The sequence below is a fragment of the Pristiophorus japonicus genome, chromosome 15 (genome assembly GCF_044704955.1).
Source record: "Pristiophorus japonicus isolate sPriJap1 chromosome 15, sPriJap1.hap1, whole genome shotgun sequence".
Taxonomy (NCBI): Eukaryota; Metazoa; Chordata; class Chondrichthyes; family Pristiophoridae; genus Pristiophorus; species Pristiophorus japonicus.
The window spans coordinates 86,162,767-86,184,035 of NC_091991.1; the positions used below are offsets into that span (position 1 = coordinate 86,162,767).

The 21,269-nt window shown below is 50.4% G+C and overlaps 1 protein-coding gene across 5 annotated transcripts in view; it reads right to left on the bottom strand.

Annotated features, from left to right (window-relative positions):
* hipk2 (homeodomain interacting protein kinase 2) overlaps positions 1-21,269 on the bottom strand; it is a 331,427-nt gene that overhangs the window by 65,555 nt on the left and 244,603 nt on the right. For all 5 annotated transcript variants that reach the window (XM_070900688.1, XM_070900687.1, XM_070900685.1 and 2 more), the window contains exon 3: positions 8,617-8,740. In XM_070900688.1, the coding sequence (XP_070756789.1) occupies positions 8,617-8,740 (124 nt within the window). The remainder of the gene's footprint in view (positions 1-8,616; positions 8,741-21,269) is intronic.

The following is a 21,269-nucleotide window of genomic DNA, read 5'->3' on the forward strand; positions in this document are numbered from 1 at the left end:
TTTGTCAGCTGTGGCTCAGTGGGTAGCACTCTTGCCTCTGAGTCAGAAGGTTGTGGGTTCAAGGCCCACTCCAGAAACTTGAACATAAAAATCTAGGCTGACACTCCAGTGCAGTGCTGAGGGAGTGCTGCACTGTCAGAGGTGCCGTCTTTCAGATGAATTGTTAAACCTGCTCTCTCAGGTGGGCGTAAAAGATCCCATGGCACTATTTCAAAGAAGGACAAGGGAGTTATCCCCGGTGTCCCGGCCAATATTTATCCCTCAATCAACATAACAAAAACAGATCATCTGGTCATTATCACATTGCTGTTTGTGGGAGCTTGCTGTGCGCAAACTGGCTGCCGTGTTTCCCACATTACAACAGTGACTACATTTCAAAAAGTACTTCATTGGCTGTAAAGCATTCTGAAACATCCTGGGATTGTAAAAGGCGCTACATAAATGCAATTCTTTCTTTGTTTAAAAAAATAACCTTATATTCATCCTTTTTCCAGTTTTCTCCCGTCCTCCCCATGGTGTGATAGCTTTAGACACTACTACACAAGCACACACACTACAAAGTGACTTCTAACAAGAACTGTGACCTTTACCCCCTAGAAGGACAAGGGCAGCAGGCACATGGGAACACCACCACCTCCACGTTCCCCTCCAAGTCACACACCATCCTGACTTGGAAATATATCGCCATTCCTTCATCGTCGCTGGGTCAACATCCTGGAACTCCCTTCCTAACAGCACTGTGGGAGCACCTTCACCACACGGACTGCAGCAGTTCAGGAAGGTGGCTCACCACCACCTTCTCAAGGGAAATTAGGGATGGGCAATAAATGCCGGCCTTGCCAGCGACGCCCACATCCCGTGAATGAATTTTAAAAAAAGACCTTTTATTGGTATTACATCAGTAGTTGTTATTACATCAGTAGTCCACTAGGTGGAACTCTATTACACGAGGATTGCTGGAATACCGTTCCACCGGTTTGCTCCAACTTGATTTCCAGTTAACTGTAAACCTGAAGAGCTTCAATAGTGCCATGGGCATACTGAACTGCAGAGAGTGCCTTCAAACAGACATCAGGCGTGAGAACAAGTGGGTGAAGACAGCACCATAGACATGGCACATAACCACACAGGCCAACAGGTGATAGGTTCAAACCTTGTTCAGCGCTGACCCGAATTCTGGCCTCGTGTGCATCCTCGATTCTCATTTGGCCCATTGCCCTGAGTTAGTGAGGAGAAAATGAGCAATGGTTTCTACTTCTGATCCCTATCCACCGACTCCTGCTAGAAATGGATGTGTTTAAACACTGGTGTATTACACATCCTCCCAATTCCAGCGCACCACCATTGCCAGCCGTGCATTCAACGTTTAGGCCCTAAGTTCTGAAATTCCCTCCCAAACCCCTCCACTTCTCTCTCTTCCTTTTAGATGCTCTTTAAAATCTACTTCTTTGACCAAACTTTGGGTCAACTGTCCGAATATCTTCTTATGTGGCTCGGTGTCAGACTTTGTCCGATGACGCGCCTTTAGCCGTTTGACATCGTCAGCTGAGGTTGATGACCTCAATTGCTCCCTGGATTAAGGAGCCAGGGTTCCTGCTCCTGACCATCATCAAATGTTGTAGATGTGAGATGAGGACAGGATTGCCCTCCATGGGTGAATTGCTTGGCACCATTGACTGTCTAGGCTCAGACATGATGGGCAGCCATTTGTTCTAATTATTAGCACTCTGCCAAAGGCTTGTCTCTGGAGAACAGACGAGAAGTAAAATTAAGAGAAAAAAAAAAGTCAGCTCCCCAAAAACAGAGTTGGTTAAGGCAGTTGAGTAAGTGACCCATACAAGCAAGGCTCCAGGTTCATTCCCCAGCCTGCACAGTGCTAGCTGTACATTAGCACTGCTGGGCCCAGGGAGGGATAAATCAGCCAGGGTTCCTGCTCCTCATCGCCACCTAGTGACCCCTGCTGTGTGTGTGCATCAAATGAGGATGGCCTTGAGGTCAGGGGTGCCCAGGTTTAATTGCGGGTCCGTGCTGAGGTGGCTGATCTCGGCTAGGCTGGGGGTGAGATCGTGATAAAATGGGCCATCGTTCTTCTGGGCTAGGCAGAAATAAAAAAATCTGTTCCAATCCTGATTGTCCACTGCAGGACAGGAGAGGAGTCGAGCGGCTGATCAAATAACCTGTCACTCCTGGGCTCACACAGGCAGAATGGGAAAGGGTCCAGGGCAGCAACCAGTATCCCTGGTGACCTGACCAAGGGTCAAGTGGGCTGATTTTCGTGTGTTCTGCACTCCGTTTTTCACCCCGGAGCAGCGGCAATGGCGGCGGTGAGGTGTTCTGGGCGGGCGGTCAGCCTCCAGTACCCCGCGGGGATTTTTGGGTCTGGTTTTGCGGCGGGTCGGAGCAGCCCTTGGTTGCGACACCGCCGTGAGTTTCGACTCTTGCCCGACCTGTCCGCCCCGCAGCGCCCCTTGCAGTGACCACCTGGGAAATCAGGCAGTGCAACGTTACTGACAGCAGAGAGGTAAGTAATGGACTCCTGAGGTAAGTGTGATTGTTTTTAAAAAAAAGAATTGTAATTTGTGTGGGGTGGCGTGGACAATGTTTTGCGGATGTTTTTGTGGCTTTTTTTAAGGCTTTTTTTCTTGCCAGGTGTCTCTCGGACGCTCCCGGCCCGGCGCTTTAGCTCGGGAGCTTCCCATGCTAGGCCCCAAGAGAGGTGTACAACGCCTCTCTTAGCGCTGTGCCCCCTGACTCAGGGCCCAGCTGCTCAATGTTACTGACTGAGGCGCAAACTGTTCCCAGGCGCTAACTTTACCGCCCCAAAAACGTCAAAGCCGAAAATCCAACCCAATGGCTCCAGGAAACTATGGGGAGAGATCTAATACTGGAGAATAAAAACACATGCACAAGATATTGCCGAGGGACATTAGCCCTTCACTGCTATGGTTTGCTGATTTAACAATGCTTTATCAAGTGCAGTGGGGATCACTCCCTGCTCTGAATGGCAGGCACGGTGATGTAATGCTGTTTGCGGACTGTCAAAGTCCCTCCCTAACATTCCCAGCTGCCCGGTATGAAATTGGGCAGCAAGGTACTTTCATACCGATTGGCGGGACAGGGAGATTGCAGTGTTCAGGCTGAGCTCTGGGATACCTCTGATCCCCGCACACAGAAATGGCGGGGGGAAACCCCAGAATCTCAGGAGCAGCAGGTTAGGGGAGAGGTCAGGAGTCTCTGTCTGGGAGTTGCCTTCACAGAGTCCCGACGTCCACACTGCAGTCTTAAATCGGTTATCCCCCTGGTCAGCCTTCCTCTGGGACAACGCACACACACACACACACACACACACACAGTGCAATAATGAATGTGGTTTTATTTCCCACACAGTGCCTCGGGCTTTGTGGATCTTTTGATTACATTACCAATGCAAATGCAGGTTTGATCCCTTCTCGGGGAGCTGGGAATACGTCCGTGAAACTGGCTTGTTTTGCGAAATTAAATAAGCCGTGAGTTTCTGTCAGAGATGTAAGTTTGCATTGTAAACTGTCACCAGTGTACCGTCGACAATGAATCAAATCCAATTCATTCAGGGACCGAGGAATGTTTTGGAAGAGGATAAGCCGCGAGGCCCAACAAGATCGCCCCTTTTTGACAGATCAACCAATGGCACTGCACCTCAAACTTAGCTAAATATCCCAGGGTCCTTCGGCACGGAGGGAGGAGATGGCGTTGACTAAAGTTGAGGTCAAACAGGTGAAGCAAGAACTTGCATTTCTATAGTGCCTTCCATGTCCTCGAGACATCCCAAAGTGCTTTACAGCCAATGAAGTACTTTTTGAAGTGCAGACAAACGTGGCAGCCAATTGGCGCACAGCAAGGTCCCACAAACAGCAATGAGATAAATGACCAGTTAATCTGTTTAAACAATGTTCGTTGAGAGATAAACGGGCACCGGGAGAAATGTCCCCAGTCATCAAATTCAGGAAGTACCTCTTTCTGCAGAATGTGATCAGCAGCTGGGCTGGGAGGCCAGGAAGGGTGGCTGAGGCCTGGACACAAAGCTGATTTCAATAGCAGCGAGATGGGGTCATGGTGAGAGAGTCGGGTCGGTACCGTGGGTGGGTGAAAAATTAACCAATGGGCCATCAGAACTGATCTAGTGACTTGGCACGAAATAACTGGGTTTCCTCTGTAACTTTTATATTAACAGCCAAGTATAATTCTGAGCAGCAAATTACTGCTTCAAGGGAGGGTGGCATTATTTAATTTTTAAACAGTTGATAGAAAAGCGCAAATCGAAATAGTTAAATTCTAAATTCCTCTCCTGTGATCTCACCCTTCAAGCATATTCACTCTAGTCTCCACACACACCCACCCTCCCCACCATCTCTCCACCGTCTCACTGTCTCCCCACCGTCTCACTGTGTCCCCACCCTCCCCACCGTCTCACCATGTCCCCACCCTCCCCACCGTCTCACCGTCCCCTCACCGTCTCCCCACCATCTCTCCACCGTCTCACCATCTCCCCACCATCTCTCCACCGTCTCCCCACCCTCCCCACCGTCTCACCGTCCCCCCACCCTCCCCACCGTCTCACCGTCTCCCCACCGTCCCCCCACCCTCACCGTCTCCCCACTCTCCCTCCACCGTCTCACCGTCCCCCCACCCTTCCCACCGTCTCACCGTCCCCCCACCCTCCCCACCGTCTCACCGTCCCCCCACCCTCCCCACCGTCTCACCGTCTCCCCACCATCTCACCGTCTCCCCACCATCTCTCCACCGTCTCACCGTCTCCCCACCCTCCCCAATGTCTCACCGTCCCCCCACCCTCCCCACCGTCTCACCGTCTCCCCACCGGCCCCCCACCCTCACCGTCTCCCCACTCTCCCCACCATCTCTCCACCCTCCCCACCGTCTCACCGCCCCCCCACCCTCCCCACCGTCTCACCGTCTCCCCACCATCTCACCGTCTCCCCACCATCTCTCCACCGTCTCACCGTCTCCCCACCCTCCCCAATGTCTCACCGTCCCCCCACCCTCCCCACCGTCTCACCGTCTCCCCACCGTCCCCCCACCCTCACCGTCTCCCCACTCTCCCCACCATCTCTCCACCCTCCCCACCGTCTCCCCAACGTCTCCCCACCGTCTCCCCACCGTCTCCTCACCGTCTCACCGTCTTCCCACCCTCCCCACCCTCACCGTCTCCCCACCGTCTTACTGTCTCCCCACCCTCCCCACCGTCTCCCCACCCTCCCCACCGTCTCCCCACCGTCTCACCGTCTCCCCACCGTCTCACCATCTCCCCACGCTCCCCACCATCTCACTGTCTCCCCACCGTCTCACCGTCTCCCCACCCTCCCCACCCTCACCGTCTCCCCACCGTCTTACTGTCTCCCCACCCTCCCCACCGTCTCCCCACCATCTCACTGTCTCCCCACCGTCTCACCGTCTCCCCACCCTCCCCACCGTCTCCCCACCGTCTCACCGTCTCCCCACCGTCTCACCGTCTCCCCACCGTCTCACCATCTCCCCACGCTCCCCACCATCTCACTGTCTCCCCACCGTCTCACCGTCTCGCCACCCTCCCCACTGTCTCACCGTCTCACTGTCTCCCCACCGTCTGACTGTCTCCCCACCCTCCCCACCGTCTGCCCACCTTCTCCCCACCGTCTCACTGTCTCCTCACTGTCTCACTGTCTCCCCACTGTCTCCTCACCGTCTCACCATCTCCCCACGCTCCCCACCATCTCACTGTCTCCCCACTGCCTCACCATCCCACCCTCCCCATCCTCCCCACCGTCTCACCGTCTCCCCACTGTCTCCTCACCGTCTCACCATCTCCCCACGCTCCCCACCATCTCACTGTCTCCCCACTGCCTCACCATCCCACCCTCCCCATCCTCCCCACCGTCTCACCGTCTCCCCACCTTCTCCCCACCGTCTCACCCATCTCCCCACGCTCCCCACCATCTCACTGTCTCCCCACTGCCTCACCATCCCACCCTCCCCATCCTCCCCACCGTCTCACCGTCTCCCCACCTTCTCCCCACCGTCTCCCCGTCTCCCCACGCTCCCCACCATCTCACTGTCTCCCCACTGCCTCACCGTCCCACCCTCCCCACCCTCCCCACCATCTCACCGTCCCACCCTCCCCACGCACCCCACCATCTCCCCACCGTCCCACCCTCCCCACCATCTCCCCACCGTCTCCCCTTCTCCCCACGCACCCCACCATCTCCCCACCGTCCCACCCTCCCCACCGTCTCCCCTTCTCCCCACCATCTCACCGCCTCCCCACTGTCTCACCGTCTCCCCACTGCCTCACCGTCCCACCCTCCCCATCCTCCCCACTCTCCCCACCATCTCCCCACCGTCTCACCGTCTCCTCACCTGTCCACTGTCTCCCCACCCTCCCCACCGCCTGCCGATTATGTCCTGCAGGAGACCAGTGCCTTGTCCTGAGCCACCCTTCCCGGCTGTTGATTTATGAAGTACTTCCTGCCATCTGTCCTGAACTTGCATTTCCAACCCTGCACCTGCTCCTTGTCCTCTGCCCTGGCCCACCAATCGAACAACCTTTTTAAAAAAGAATCTGTAACTCCTAAAGATTAAAGTTAATCTTAAAACGGAGGTGCTATCGGGCCTGAAGTAAATCAGGGTGGGGGGGCGGAGGAAAGGGGTAGATGATGAGGGAAAGAACAGGGGAACAGTTCGTGCAGGCATTTAACGGCAAATATCTGTGACTAACCAAAGCTGCCTGGCCGATATGTCTGCAGCGGGCCCACACTTTCACAAAATCAGAGGAGGCCATCCTTCAACCTGCAGATAGGATGAAACCCGAACCAATGCAGGAAGGGTGTCAGGAGCGCAGTTTTCTACAGAATGGACAAATTCATAGCAATTCTCTGGTTGAGAATCCCGTGCTCAACTGTTCTCAGCGGGGCTGTTTAATGTTGGCACATCCTGGGACGTTGCCAGTTTTGTGGGCGGGGACTGGTTCAGGCGAAGACTGTTGAGTAAGCTTAAAAGATCGCGGAAATTCAGGCGTCATGATAAACATATGAGGGGGGAAAGGAATAGAAGGATACGTTGACAGGGTGAGATGAAGTCAGGTTGGAGGAGGCTCATGTGGAGCATAAACACCGGTATGGACCATTTGGGCTGAATGGCCTGTTTCTGTGCTGTTCATTCTATGTAACAACAACTTGTATTTATATAGCGCCTTTAACGTAGTGAAATGTTCCAAGGCGCTTCACAGGAGTGTTAGGCAATAAAAGTTTGACACCGAGCCACAAAAAAATAAATTATGGCAGGTCAAAGAGGTATGTTTTAAGGAGCGTCTTGAAGGAGGAAAGAGAAGTAGAGAGACGGAGAGGTTTAGGGAGGGAGTTCCAGAGCTTGGGGCCCAGGCAGCTGAAGGCACGACCACCGCTGGTTGAGCGATTATAATCAGGGATACTCAAGAGGGCAGAATTAGAGGAGCGCAGACATCTCGGGGGGTTGTGGGGCTGGAGGAGATTACAGAGATAGGGAGGGGCGAGGCCTTGAAGGGATTTGAAAATAAGGAAGAGAATTTTGAAATCGAGGCATTGCTCAACTGGGAGCCAATGTAGGTCAGCGAGCACAGGGGTGATGGGTGAGCGGGACTTGGTGCAAGTTAGGACACGGGCAGCCAAGTTTTGGATCACCTCAAATTTACATAGGGTGGAATGTGGGAGGCCAGCCAGGAGTGCATTGGAATAGTCAAGTCTAGAGCAAGGGACACTTGAAAGGTATAGTTGCTGAAGTACATGAGGGAGCTCCATACCTTGAACTATGCCCCGATGCTGGAGTTGAACGATTTCGGAGATTATTTTTTACCTGTCTGGACCGGTTGATGGCCCCCTTGGCCAGGCCCAGGAGCAGTCGCACGAGGAGGCCTTCCGACCTTCCCTCTCCCTCGCCCTTTCAACCTCTGTCCTCCATTCCATTCACCCTGCTTTCCATCCTTTTCCTGTCAATTCTCTCTGCATTGACTGCATTGGGTGTCTTTCTGTTTGCTGCTCCCAAGAAAGGCTTGTATTTATATAGCGCCTTTCACAACTTCAGGAAGTCCCAAAGTGCTTTACAATCAATGAAGTACTTTTGGAGTGTAGTCACTATTGTAATATATTAAACGCAGCAGCCAATTAGTGCACAGCAAGCTCCCACAAACAGCATGAGATAATGACCAGATCATCTGTGTTTTAATGATGTTGGGTGAGGGACACCGAGAGAACTCCCCTGCTCTTCTAAAAAATAGTGTCATGGGATATTTAATGTACGCCTGATAGGGCAGACGGAGCCTCGTTTTAACGCCTCAATCGAAAGGCGGTACCTCTGACAGTGCTGCAACTCCCTCAGTACTGTTCCAATCTTTGGAGTGGGACTTGAACCCACAACCACTGACTCAGAGGTGAGATTGCTACCAATGAAGCCATGGCTGACAAGCATTGGGAACATGAGATCACAACCGATGAAGACAAGACCACATGGGAAAGGCCCCAGCCAATGAGAGAAGAGGCCAACATTACTCAACGCCTACCGATCAGCTCAGACGTGGCATTGGGCCTGAGATGCAATCCAGTTGAAACATACCTGATCATACTCTGAAGCCCCTGGATACAACGGCCACCCCAAGAACAGCTCGGCAATGACACACCCTAGCGACCACATGTCGATAGCCTCGCAAAACAGCAATCCCAGGATAATCTCTGGCGCTCTACAGAGAGAGAGAAAAAGAGAGTTAAGAGTTAGTCACACAAACGTCTTTTCCTTTACTCCCCTCCTCTCCCGAGTGGGGTGCGGTTCTGCTGGCATCGGCAGCTCTTCAGCACCTCACATTGTCCCTCTGCCAACTCAGATAATGAGTGCCGCCAAGCAATTGGGCAGCGGAAGGCATCACAGGTTGGTGGAGCTGTTGACACCCTGTGCGGAGGGGAGCGGGTAGGTCCGAGGGCCTCATCGTATGACTGCTCCTGGGCACGGCCAAGGGGGCCATCAGCCGGTCCAGGCAGCGGGCAGCCGAGGGGGTCGTTCAGCCCGACTGCCTTCCTCTCTTCCGCAGTTACATCCGAGCCAGGGTGTCCCTGGAGATGGAGCACGAGGTATCCACCGGTACGCTCGCGGCCTTCCGCGAGAGATGGGCACCGGAGAGACTAGAGTGCATCATCACCCCCGGCAACCAAATTTTAATCTGATCTGCTAAGTTCCCTTAAGGTTTTATTGTTCATTTTTTGGTTCTAGTGACCCTTTAATAAGGGGGCACTCGGCTTTATCTGTTCATTTAAAACAGTTGTATATCTGTTGAGTTGGGAGTGGCTTAGCCAGTCACATGATGTTCACAAGGCTCAATAAAACCCCAGCCAGCTGGGTTCAGGGGGATCCACGATGAGGCAGGTGGTTGTGAGGCTGGTGGATGAACTGGTAATGTGTAGTGTGATTGTTAAACCTTTTGCTAATAAACCAATTGGTTCTTAATAGCAATGTGTTGCTATGAATTCTTAAGCAAAGAAACCACAAAGCAAATACATTACAACAGACAGGTTTGATCCGCTCCTCGCCCCATGTGCACCTTGCAGCAGGGGCCACTGGATAGCATTCAGGAATGGGAGCTCCCTCGGACACTGAAGCCAAGTGTAACACTTTCCCCTCCCCCTCTCATCAGCTGCTGAGATCAACCAACTTAGCACAGAGCAGGAATCAGGAACTTGGGGCCTTCGTTCAACTTCCTGTCGGACTGTGCTGTCTGACACTAACCCCTCCACCGGCCTTCACAACCAGCTACCACAAACATTTTCATTGCCAGCAGCAAGCTGGACAGAGATCAAAGCGACTGGAAATGAACATAACTCAACAGGCCAACACAAAACAAATACAGATTTACTGAACAAATAAGAGAAAAAAGCAGCGATGCAGATCGATAGATAGATAGGTAGTGGGATGACATTAATCCCACATTACAACATTGACTATACCTCAAAGGTACTTCATTGGCTGAAAGCATTTTGCAACCTCCTGAGATTGTGAAAGGCGCTATATAAATGCAAGTCTTCTTTCTTTAGATTGATAGAAAGAAAGAGATATATATAGATAAATAGATGTAGATGTCAGAAAGAAAGAAGTAAGAAAGACTTGCATTTATATAGCGCCTTTCATGACTACCGGATGTCCTAAAGTGCACAGCAAGCTCCCACACACAGCAATGTGATAATGACCAGAGAATCGGTTTTTGTTATGTTGATTGAGGGAGAAATATCTACATGTATATATAGATATAAGTGGATATACAGGTAGAGATTGATAGACAGCTAAATATAGATTTGTGATTTGGTGAGAACTGCTCAGATTGGAGTTATAGCTCTGAGCGATCCAGGTCAGAACTTCAAGTCACAGTCCCAACAACCCCAATGCAGCCTGGGACCTTTGAACATTTCTGTGAATTTGGTAAACACACAGCGTTCCTGCACCATGATTGTGTTTATTGTTACACGCAGACCTGATGGGCTGCCGGTGATTAGAGAGTTGCTATATCTTCCCCTCCCCCCGCCCTCTCCTATTTCCAATAAACTGTTTCCATAAAACCACTGAGTGATAGCCGCCAAGGGGAGCTAGACTGGGTAAATTGTCGGCCTGATCCATAGCTGCTCCGAGCCAAACACGGAATTTCAACTGACCAAATAATTTCCTGCTCACCCTTATTACACAGAATGCATGATCCAGTCATAACCTTAAAGCTGCATAATTCTGAAGTGTTCCTGATTAATCGCGGGTTCCACAGCCAGCCTCCAGCTAAAAGGATCAGGTTTCTGCAATAAAGGCTTTCATTTCTATTTGCCTTCAGCTCGAGTTATAGGTATTATAATCTGTTAATAAAATAAAAGTTACAAGCTCTCCTGTTGACACAGTTGGAAAGGGCGACGAGTAACATAACTGCAGAGAGTTAAGGGCCCGAGATTTGAACCCCAGTTTGTACGGAGTCTGATATCAGCCAGGGCAGCTGTTGCAGCACCACACACTCAGCCTGGATTCCTCTGGGCCAGGGAGAGGAAAATCAGCCAGCTCCCCCATGCCTGTTGGTGAGGAGGATAGAAACATAGAATGGAATAGTACAGCACAGGAGGCCGCCATTCGGCCCCTCGAGTCTGTTATGTATGTAAACATTGTAATTGTGTAAGACTTGCCACCAGAGGGCGCAACTGTTAGAGGCCCAAGAGTCACCTGCAGACCTCGTGCAAGGGAGTATAAAAGGTTGTCTGACATGCTGCTAAGGCACTCTGGAGTTGTATTAGTTTTACTCACAGTACTCAGTCTTGTGGAGTTCTTCCATACTTAGCAATTGGCAACGAGTAACAGATTACGAACTTTCACACAGTCATGGCTGCCGTTGGTATTTTAGAGAGACTTGTAGAGGGTGATGATTGGGAAGCCTTCATTGAGCGTCTCGACCAGTACTTCGTGGCCAACGAGCTGGATGGGGATGATAAAGCGATCAAGTGCAAGGCGATTCTCCTCACCGTGTGTGGGTCCACAATATACGGCCTCATCAAGAATCTGCTAACAGCGGAGAAACCAGCGGAGAAGACATATACAGAGTTGTGTACGCTGGTTCGGAACCACCTCAAGCCGAAGGAGAGCGTCTTAATGGCCAGGTATCACTTCTACACGCACCACCGCTCCGAGGGCCAGGACGTGGCGAGTTATGTCGCCGACCTGAGACACCTTACGGGAACTTGCGAATTTACTGGATTTTTGGGGAAATGCTGTGGGATTTTTTTTGTGCTTGGCATCGGCCACGAGGCCATTCTTCGCAAGCTGCCATCCGCCGAATCCCTAGACCTGAGCAAGGCCATCACGATAGCCCAGGCATTCATATCCACGAGCGATAATACCAGACAGATATCTTCCTAGCATCGAAACTCATCGGCAAGTATTGTGCATAAAATAACATTGCTAGGAGGCAGAATTGCAAATGGCAGGGCCTACACGTCTGCAGCTGTATGACCTAGGATGACTCAGAGTCCGCCTTGGGTGTGAATGCAAATCCATTAGCACCATGTTGGCGCTGCGGGGGTAATCATCGAGCCCATCAACGTCGATTCAAGCACGACGTTTGCAAAGGCTGTGAAACAATGGGACACCTCCAGCGAATGTGCAAGAGTTCTGCGACTCACCACGTGGCAGAGTCGGCAGAGGATGATCGATCCGGCGCGGATCACGCAGAACAAACAAGAGAGGCAACTCAACCCGAGGAAGAAGTGTATGGGGTACACACTTTCACCACCAAGAGCCCTCCTATTATGCTGAAAGTCAAATTGAACGGTATTCCGGTATCAATGGAGTCAGTCAATTATGAGCCAGAAGGCTTTTGAGAAACTGTGGGGCAACAAGGCACAGAGGCCCAAACTGAGCCCGATTCAGACAAAGCTGCACACCTACACCAAAGAGCTCATACCAGTCATTGGCAGTGCGGCAGTGAAGGTATCATACGATGGAGCTGTGCATGATTTATCACTGTGGATTGGACCAGGCGATGGCCCAACGCTATTCGGCAGAAGCTGGCTGGGAAAGATTAGATGGAATTGGGATGACATCAAAGCACTATCTTGAGTGGATGATGCCTCGTGCGCCCAAGTGCTGAGCAAGTTTCTGTCGCTATTTGAACCAGGCATCGGCAACTTCACAGGTGCCAAGGTGCAGATCCATCTAGTCCCTGATGCACGACCCATTCATCACAAGGTTTGAGCGGTTCCATATATGATGAGGGAGAAAGTCGAGATCAACCTGGACAGACTACAACACGAGGGAATCATATCGCTAGTCGAGTTCAACGAGTGGGCCAGTCCGATTGTTCCAGTGTTGAAAAGCTATGGCACGGTCAGAATCTGCGGAGACCATAAGGTAACGATCAACAGAGTCTCATTACAGGACCAATACCCGCTACCCAGGCAGATGACCTGTTCGCAACGTTAGCAGGGGGGAAGTCGTTCACCAAGTTGGACCTAACCTCCGCCTACATGACACAGGAGCTGGCTGAATCTTCGAAAAGATTGACGTGCATCAACACACTGTTTATATACCACAGATGCCCTTTCGGGATTCACTCGGCAGCTGCCATGGAGAGTCTGCTGAAATCGGTTCCGCGCATCGTTGTGTTTCAAGACAACATCCTGATCACCGGTCGTGACACCACCGAACACCTACACAACCTGGAAGAGGTTCTAAGTCGACTGGACAGAGTAGGACTCAGGTTGAAACACTCCAAGTGTGTTTTCCTGGCGCCAGAGGTCGAATTTTTGGGGAGAAAGATTGCGGCAGACGGCATCAGACCCACGGACTCAAAGACAGAGGTCATTAAGAATGCAGCCAGACCACAGAATGTGACGGAGCTGTGTTTGTTCCTGGGACTCCTCAACTATTTTGGTAACGTTCTGCCCGGGTTAAGCACTTTGCTGGAACCATTGCACATGTTGCTATGTAAGGATGATGACTGGGTTTGGGGTAAATCTCAAGAGGCAGCCTTTGAGAAGCCTACTTTGTTCCAATAAGTTACTTGTACTGTATGACCTGTGTAAACGATTAGTGCTAGCTTGTAATGCATCTTCGTACGGGGTCAGCTGTGTGTTACAGCAAACCAATGTATCGGGCAAACTTCAACCGGTTGCATACGCGTCTAGAAGTCTGTCTAAGGCTGAGAGAGCCTACAGTTTGGTCGAGAAAGAGGCGTTAGCATGTGTATATGGGGTTAAGAAAATGCACCAATACCTATTTGGACTTCAGTTTGAGCTTGAAGCCGACCACAAACCGCTCATTTTGCTGTTTTCAGAGAGCAAAGGTATAAACATCAATGCTTCGTCCCACATCCAGAGATGGGCACTAACATTATCCGCCTATGATTACGTTATCCACCACAGACCAGGCACGGAGAACTGTGCTGATGCCCTCAGTTGGCTACCATTGCCCACTACCGGGGTGGCAGAGGCGCAGCCCGCAGACTTGCTTCTGGTCATGGATGCTTTTGAGAGCGAGGGGTCACCCGTCACAGATCGCCAGATCAGGACCTGGACCAGCCAGGATCCTGTGCTATCACTTGTAAAAAGTTGCATCCTCAATGGGAGCTGGTCGGCCGTTCCCGGGGAAATGCAAGATGAAATTAAGCCGTTTCACCGACGCAAAGATGAAATGTCCATCCAGTCGGATTGTCTCTTATGGGGTAATCGTGTGGTTTTACCAAAAAAAGGCAGGGAAACGTTTGTACGCAACCTACACAATACCCACCCAAGCATAGTCATGATGAAGGCTATAGCCAGGTCGCATGTTTGGTGGCCCGGCATTGACTCGGACTTAGAGACATGTATACACCAGTGCAATACATGCTCACAACTGAGCAATGCACCAAGGGAAGCTCCACTGAGTCTGTGGTCATGGCCCTCCAAACCGTGGTCCAGGATCCACGTAGATTTTACTGGCCTCTTTCTCGGAAAGATGTTTTTAGTTGTAGTGGATGCTTACTCTAAATGGATTGAATGCATAATCATGTCATCCAGCACATCCACTGCCAACATTGAAAGCCTCTGGGCCATGTTCGCCACCCATGGCTTGCCCGATGTCCTTGTCAGTGACAATGGACTGTGTTTCACCAGCTCAGAATTCAACGAGTTTATGACCCACAATGGCATGAAGCATGTCAGGTCTACCCCGTTTAAGCCCGCATCCAACGGTCAAGCGGATCGGGCAGTCCAAACTATCGAGCAGAGCTTGAAACGCGTGACGGAAGGCTCCCTGCAGATCTGTTTATCTTGGGTTCTGCTCAGCTACCGGACGTGACCCCACTCGCTCACTGGGGATCCCCCTCCAGAATTGTTAATGAAGAGAGCACTCAAAACCAGGCTCTCCCTAGTCCACCCGGATCTAAACGATCATGTGGAAACCCAGCGACACCGGCAAAACATGTACCACGATCGCGCGGCTGTTTCACGTGACATTGATGTTAACGACCTTGTGTTTGTCCTGAATTACGGTCATGGTCCCTAAATGGGTTTCTGGCACTGTCTTGGCTAAGGAGGGGAATAGCGTGCTTATAATCAAACTATTGAATGGACAAACGTGCAGAAAGCATTTGGATCAGGCTAAACTGTGGTTCACCGACAACCAGGAACAACCTGAAGAGGACATCACCATCATCGATCCACCAACACACACCCAACCAGCAATCGACCTCACTGTCAATCAAGAGGATGAACCCACCATTCCCAACAGTCCGGTCAGTCCAGCTGCGCTGCAGTGCAGCAATGGTACGACCAACTCATCCATGCCAGAGTTTGAACTCAGACAATCAACCAGGGAGCGTAGGGCCCCGGATCGTCTCAACTTGTAAATAATTTGTATCAAAGACTTTGAGGGGGGGGTGGGGCGGAGTGATGTTATGTATGTAAACATTGTAACTGTGTAAGACTTGCCACCAGAGGGCGCAAGTGTTGGAGGCCCAAGGGTCACCTGCACACCTCGTGCAAGGGAGTATAAAAGGTTGTCTGCCATGCTGCTTAGGCACTCTGGAGTTGTATTAAAGAGACTAAGGTCACATCAGTTTTAGCTCAGAGTACTCAGTCTTGTGGAGTTCTTCCATACTTAACAGAGTCTGCTCTTTCAAAGGGCCAAGAAAAGGCTTGATGAGGAGGATAGGGCAGGATTGTGCTGTACAAAACCAGGGGCAAAAGATACTGTAGAGCAGAGAAATGGCAACTCAATAGGAGCAAGGGTTTGTTCCTTTCTGTTTTTGATCAGTATTTTTAATCTTTAATCCCTACAAACCCGGGATCAAATCCAGGGCCCTCAAGTCTCTGGGTGATGAACAGGATGAGGTCGCTATGTTTCTCTCTGGGCCAGCTCGCCTACCGACACTCCGTCTAGACACACCGATCTTCTTCTTCTCAATACATATGGCAGTAGCAAAGCAAATCAAACATCAATATCTAAGTCAGATATGCAGGACAAAGCTCCCGGTGTAACAGCGTGCATATCTTGTAGGCTGCGTGCGTATTCCCTCTGAGGGCAGTGCTCAATGATGTGTCCCAGGGTCTGATTAGGAGCTCCACAGTCGCATGAAGCGGATGCTTTAATCTTCCATCTATGGAGAAGGTGGCAGTAGCAAGCGTGACCGGTTCTGAGGCGGTTGATGGTTGTCCACTGTTTGCGAGGAAGGTTTGATCCTTCAGGTTGTACTGTGGGGTCCTCTGTAAGGAATCCAGTCCGTATGTCGCTGTTCTTCCAAGCATTTTGCCATCGGTCATCAAGGCTGAGGGGAGATCGCTGAAGGGCTTCGGCGACGGTTTAAAATAGCCTTCTATTTTACAATAATGGCCACTTGGGCAGTACTCCACAAAGAGCCAGCACATTCAGGGCAGGGAGAAACTTAGTCTAGTTTCCTGAAATCCAGATCTGATCGTCCAATATCCTTAGCTGAACAAGTTGGGGGGAGCTTCACCTCGGCCCACAGACTGTTAGCCAAGGCATAGAATGGTGGCAATGTGACGTTGAATGAATATTCTGGAGTTTTGTTCTATTACCTTTGTGGATCAGATATTATTTATGCACTAGTTTCTCTCAGGAGATAAATGAGCCAGGTTCGCTTCATGATTGGCTAAACATTACATGGTCTGTCCATGGGCAGATGGGCAGAATAGCCGTTTCTTATTTTGTTAAACCAATATTTCAGCACAGTGCACTCTACTTATAACATGCTCCCTGGTGTCGATCTAATCTGTCCTGTTAACACAATGTCTCCAGAAGTGAACAGATTATTTGTAGTAGATTAATGGTGTTAGAATATATCTGAAAGGGATTAAAGCAGTGCACAGAACAGTACAAACGAATTCATGAGGGTTCAACCACCCTGACCATCTCCCCAGACGCAGTCTTCCCCTCAGCTTCCTGTTACCGCAGTCTCACCCAATCCTGCCATCGCCCAATTCCAACATCCCCCACCCACCCCTGCCCCCAGCCACCCCTGACCCAGCCCCCTCCCCGGACACCCTATCTACCAATTAACTGGAGCAGACCAAAGTTGCCTCACCATTTAATGCAGCAAGAACTGCCAAAATGAGCCCTGTGTCAGATCACATCTCGTGCCTGGGTTCTCCGGTCTAATGTATGCACCGGTGAGTACGCTCACAGGTTTGTAGAGCTGTTGCATTGTGAGTGGTTTAGCCAGTCATGTGATGTTCACAAGACTCAATACAACTCCAGCCAGTTGGGTCTAGGTCATCCACGATGAGGGATGCAGTTGTGAGCCTGGTGGATAAACTGGTAATGTGTAGTGTGATTGTTAATCCTTTTGTTAATACACCAATAAGCCTTAATAGCAATGTGTTGCTATGAATTCTTAAGAAAAGAACCCATGAAGCAAAGACATTATACCCGGATCAAAAATACTGATCAAAATCGGAAAGAAACAAAGCCTTGCTCTGGCTCACACGCCATTTCTCTGCTCAACCTTTTCTTTTGCCACCTAACTTTATACATTACCAACCTGCTCTATCCTCCTCACCAAATGGCTACACCAAATAATTTGCTAGTGTTTGGTCTCATTATACCCTATTCTCCATACCAAAGATGCCCACCATAAATGGATTGTATTGTAACAGCAGGACGGCATCTGGGACCAATTTGCATCTGCTTGCTGTTTTCTCATAAGAACATAAGAATTAGGAGCAGGAGTTGGCCATTCGGCCCCTCGAGCCTGCTCCGCCATTCAATGAGATCATGGTTAATCTTCATGCTCAAGGGCTCTTAATGGTGAACTCACAACCTCCATGCAAAGTGCTGCAGTACAGCGGGACCTGGGGGTACTTGTGCATGAAACGCAAAAGGATAGTATGCAGATACAGCAGCTGATCAGGAAGGCCAATGGTATCTTGGCCTTTATTGCAAAGGGGATGGAGTATAAAAGCAGGAAAGCCTTGCTACAGCTATATAAGGCATTGGTGAGGCCACACCTGGAATATTGCGTGCAGTTTTGGTTTCCATATTTACAAAAGGATATACTTGCTTTGGAGGCAGTTCAGAGAAGGTTCACTAGGTTGATTCCGGGGATGAGGGGGTTGACTTATGAAGAAAGGTTGAGTAGGTTGGGCCTCTACTCATTGGAATTCAGAAGAATGAGAGGCGATCTTATTGAAACATATAAGATTATGAGGGGGTTTGACAAGGTGGATGCAGAGAGGATGTTTCCACTGATGGAGGAGACTAGAACGAGAGGGCATGATCTTAGAATAAGGGGCTGCCCATTTAAATCTGAGATGAAGAGAAATTTCTTTTCTCAGAGGGTTGTAAATCTGTGGAATTCGCTGCCTCAGAGAGCTGTGGAAGCTGGGACATTGAATAAATTTAAGACAGAAATAGACAGTTTCTTAAATGATAAGGGAATAAGGGGTTATGGGGAGTGGGCAGGGAAGTGGAGCTGAGTCCATGATCAGATCAGCCATGATCGTATTAAATGGCGGAGCAGGCTCGAGGGGCCTTATGGCCTACTCCTGCTCCTATTTCTTATGTTCTTATAAACACAGGTGCACGAGCTCGTGGTGCTTAATTACATTGTTGCATCAGTCGGCAACACTTCAATCATCGCAACACCAATCTGAAAAAAGCGTGTCGCTGCAAAGGGTCTCGAGGGGATTTGGTCGCCTACTTGAGCTTAGTCTGCACAAACCAAAGAGATTGAGAACCACTTTGACTGGCAAATAGAAAACTGCTCCATTGAAAAATTCACCATAAAATCTCCAGTGTAACTGGAGCATCAGGAAGGCATGACCTATTAGACCTGTCAATGTCCTGGGCAAATATCCATCCGGGCGCTTGGATCTAAGTTTCCTTTCTCTGCCAGCTATGTGAAGTGAGGCTGGAACATCTTCAACTCAGAGGAACCGGCAAATGCCCACATCACAAAGCTGTCCCTAATTTGGTACAAATTCACACCAAACCCATTACATAGAATTTTATAGGAAAGCACACACCACTCAGCCCAACTGGGCTACACAAGCTCCACACAAGCCTCTCACGACCTTACTTCATCCCACCCTATCAACATATCCTTCTATATCTTTTCTCCCTCATGTGATTATCCAGCTTCCCCTTAAATACATCGATTGCAGAACCTCTGCTTCATGGTATTTGGATTGCACCACGTGCTCAACGTCAAAAGGCCCACTCCACAAGCGAGCCCTTGCTCTCTATGAACCAATCCCTGACCTTTGATCCACAACATCTAGTAATAGGAGTCGAACAAAACACCCTAGTTACTGTTGTAATGTATTTGCTTCATGGGTTCTTTGCTTAAGAATTCATAGCAACACATTGCTATTCAGAACGAGTTGGTTTATTAACAAAGGTTTAACAATCACACGACACATTACCAGTTCATCCACCAGGCTCACAACCACCTGCCTCATCGTGGATCCCCTAAACCCAACTGGCTGGGGTTTTATTGAGTCTTGTAAACAGCACTTGACTGGCTAAGCCACTCACAACTCAACAGCTCTACAACTATTTTTGTTGCATCTGTTAAACAAATGTAAATCAAATGCCCCCTTATTAAAGGGGCACTAAAACCGACAATTTAAACAAATTAAACTTTAAACTTTAAACGGTCAAATCAACAGCGCTACAAACCTGTGAGCATACTCATAAGTGCATACATTACAACTGTAATCTGCTCACTGGGAATGACATGAAATCTCTCGTGTCACCCTGGTCTTTGGTTAGCTTACGTGCCTCCAGTCTATCAGAACCTGTGACGGTAGTCTAAGAAACAGGTTTAGTAAAAGTAGAAACATAGAAAATAGGTGCAGGAGTAGGCCATTCGGCCCTTCGAGCCTGCACCGCCATTCAACAAGATCATGGCTGATCACCCACCCCAGCACCTCCCCCCCACGCCCCCTCCATACCCGCCCCCCCCGACCCTCCCAGCCGCAAGGACCACATCCAACTCCCTCCCGAACACATCCAATGAACTGGCATCAACAACTCTCCACGGCAGGGAACCTCACAGGCCAACAACTCCCCGAGTGAAGAAGTCTCTCCCAATCACAGCCCCAAACAGCCTACCCCCATCCCAAGAGCGTTCCCCCCACCCAGCTCCGGACCCACCCAACACCGGGAACACTCCCCCTGCACCCAACCCGCCCCGTCCCGTCAGAATCCTTCCCAAATGCCAAACACCCCCGGATGTCGAGCCCCCAGTCCTGGCCACCCCGGAGCCACGCCCCCGCGACGCCAACCACACCACATCTACCAACCGCCATCTGCGCAGTCAACCCGTCCACCCCACTCCGAACACTCCCCGCACCGAGGCACAGAGCCCCCAGGCCCGCCCCTCCAACACACTTCACCCCCCCAGACCTCCGCTGCAATGTGGCCCCTCCTGTCCCCCGTCCTGGGTTTCTCCGCCCTCCACCTCCACCACTCTCCCCACCATCCCCCGCCCCCGTCTCCCCTCATCTTCCCTCTGCCTCCCCGCACAGGCTCCCATCTTGGGGGCGGTAACCTTCTGGGGCAGGGAATTTTAGCCCCCAGCGTGGAAGTCCTGCTCCCGCTGCAGAATTGGCCTCACCACCCCTCAATGGAAGTGGAGTGCAAGTTCCCACACTCCACTTCCTTTGGGGGCAGCTACCGGGGCACGACTGGATGCTCCTGTGACAGTAAGTTTTAAGGTAGGTTTTAAAAGTAATAATGAAACAACAGCAAAAATTCAACACAATATCTAACGCACAACTTCTCACTTCACAAAATAATGTGAGATCCAATAATTTCCAAGGGGTACTGTAATATTGTGGTTACAGCAGTGGACTGACATAGAATTACATAGAATGTACAACACAGAAACAGGCCATTTGGCCCAACAGGTCAGTGCTGGTGTTTATGCTACACGCGAACCTCCTCCCACCCCTCTTCATCTTCATATCTTTCTATTCCTTTCTCCATCATGTGTTTATCGAACTTCCCCTTAAATGCATCAAGATGATGGTGTGGAACTAGCTGGTAACCTAGAGGTTGTGAGTTCACCATGAAGAGCCCTTGTTATATGGGTGGGTCCAGACACTTGTCACAAGAACCTGAACCTGTCATTAGGTCCAACGAGTTATTTGAGTGTGAGTCCTCTCCCAATACAGAGAAGTCAAGTCTGCGGTCATCAAGTTTGTTACCTCTAGACTTGATTATTCCAACGCACTCCTGGCTGGCCTCCAACATTCTACCCT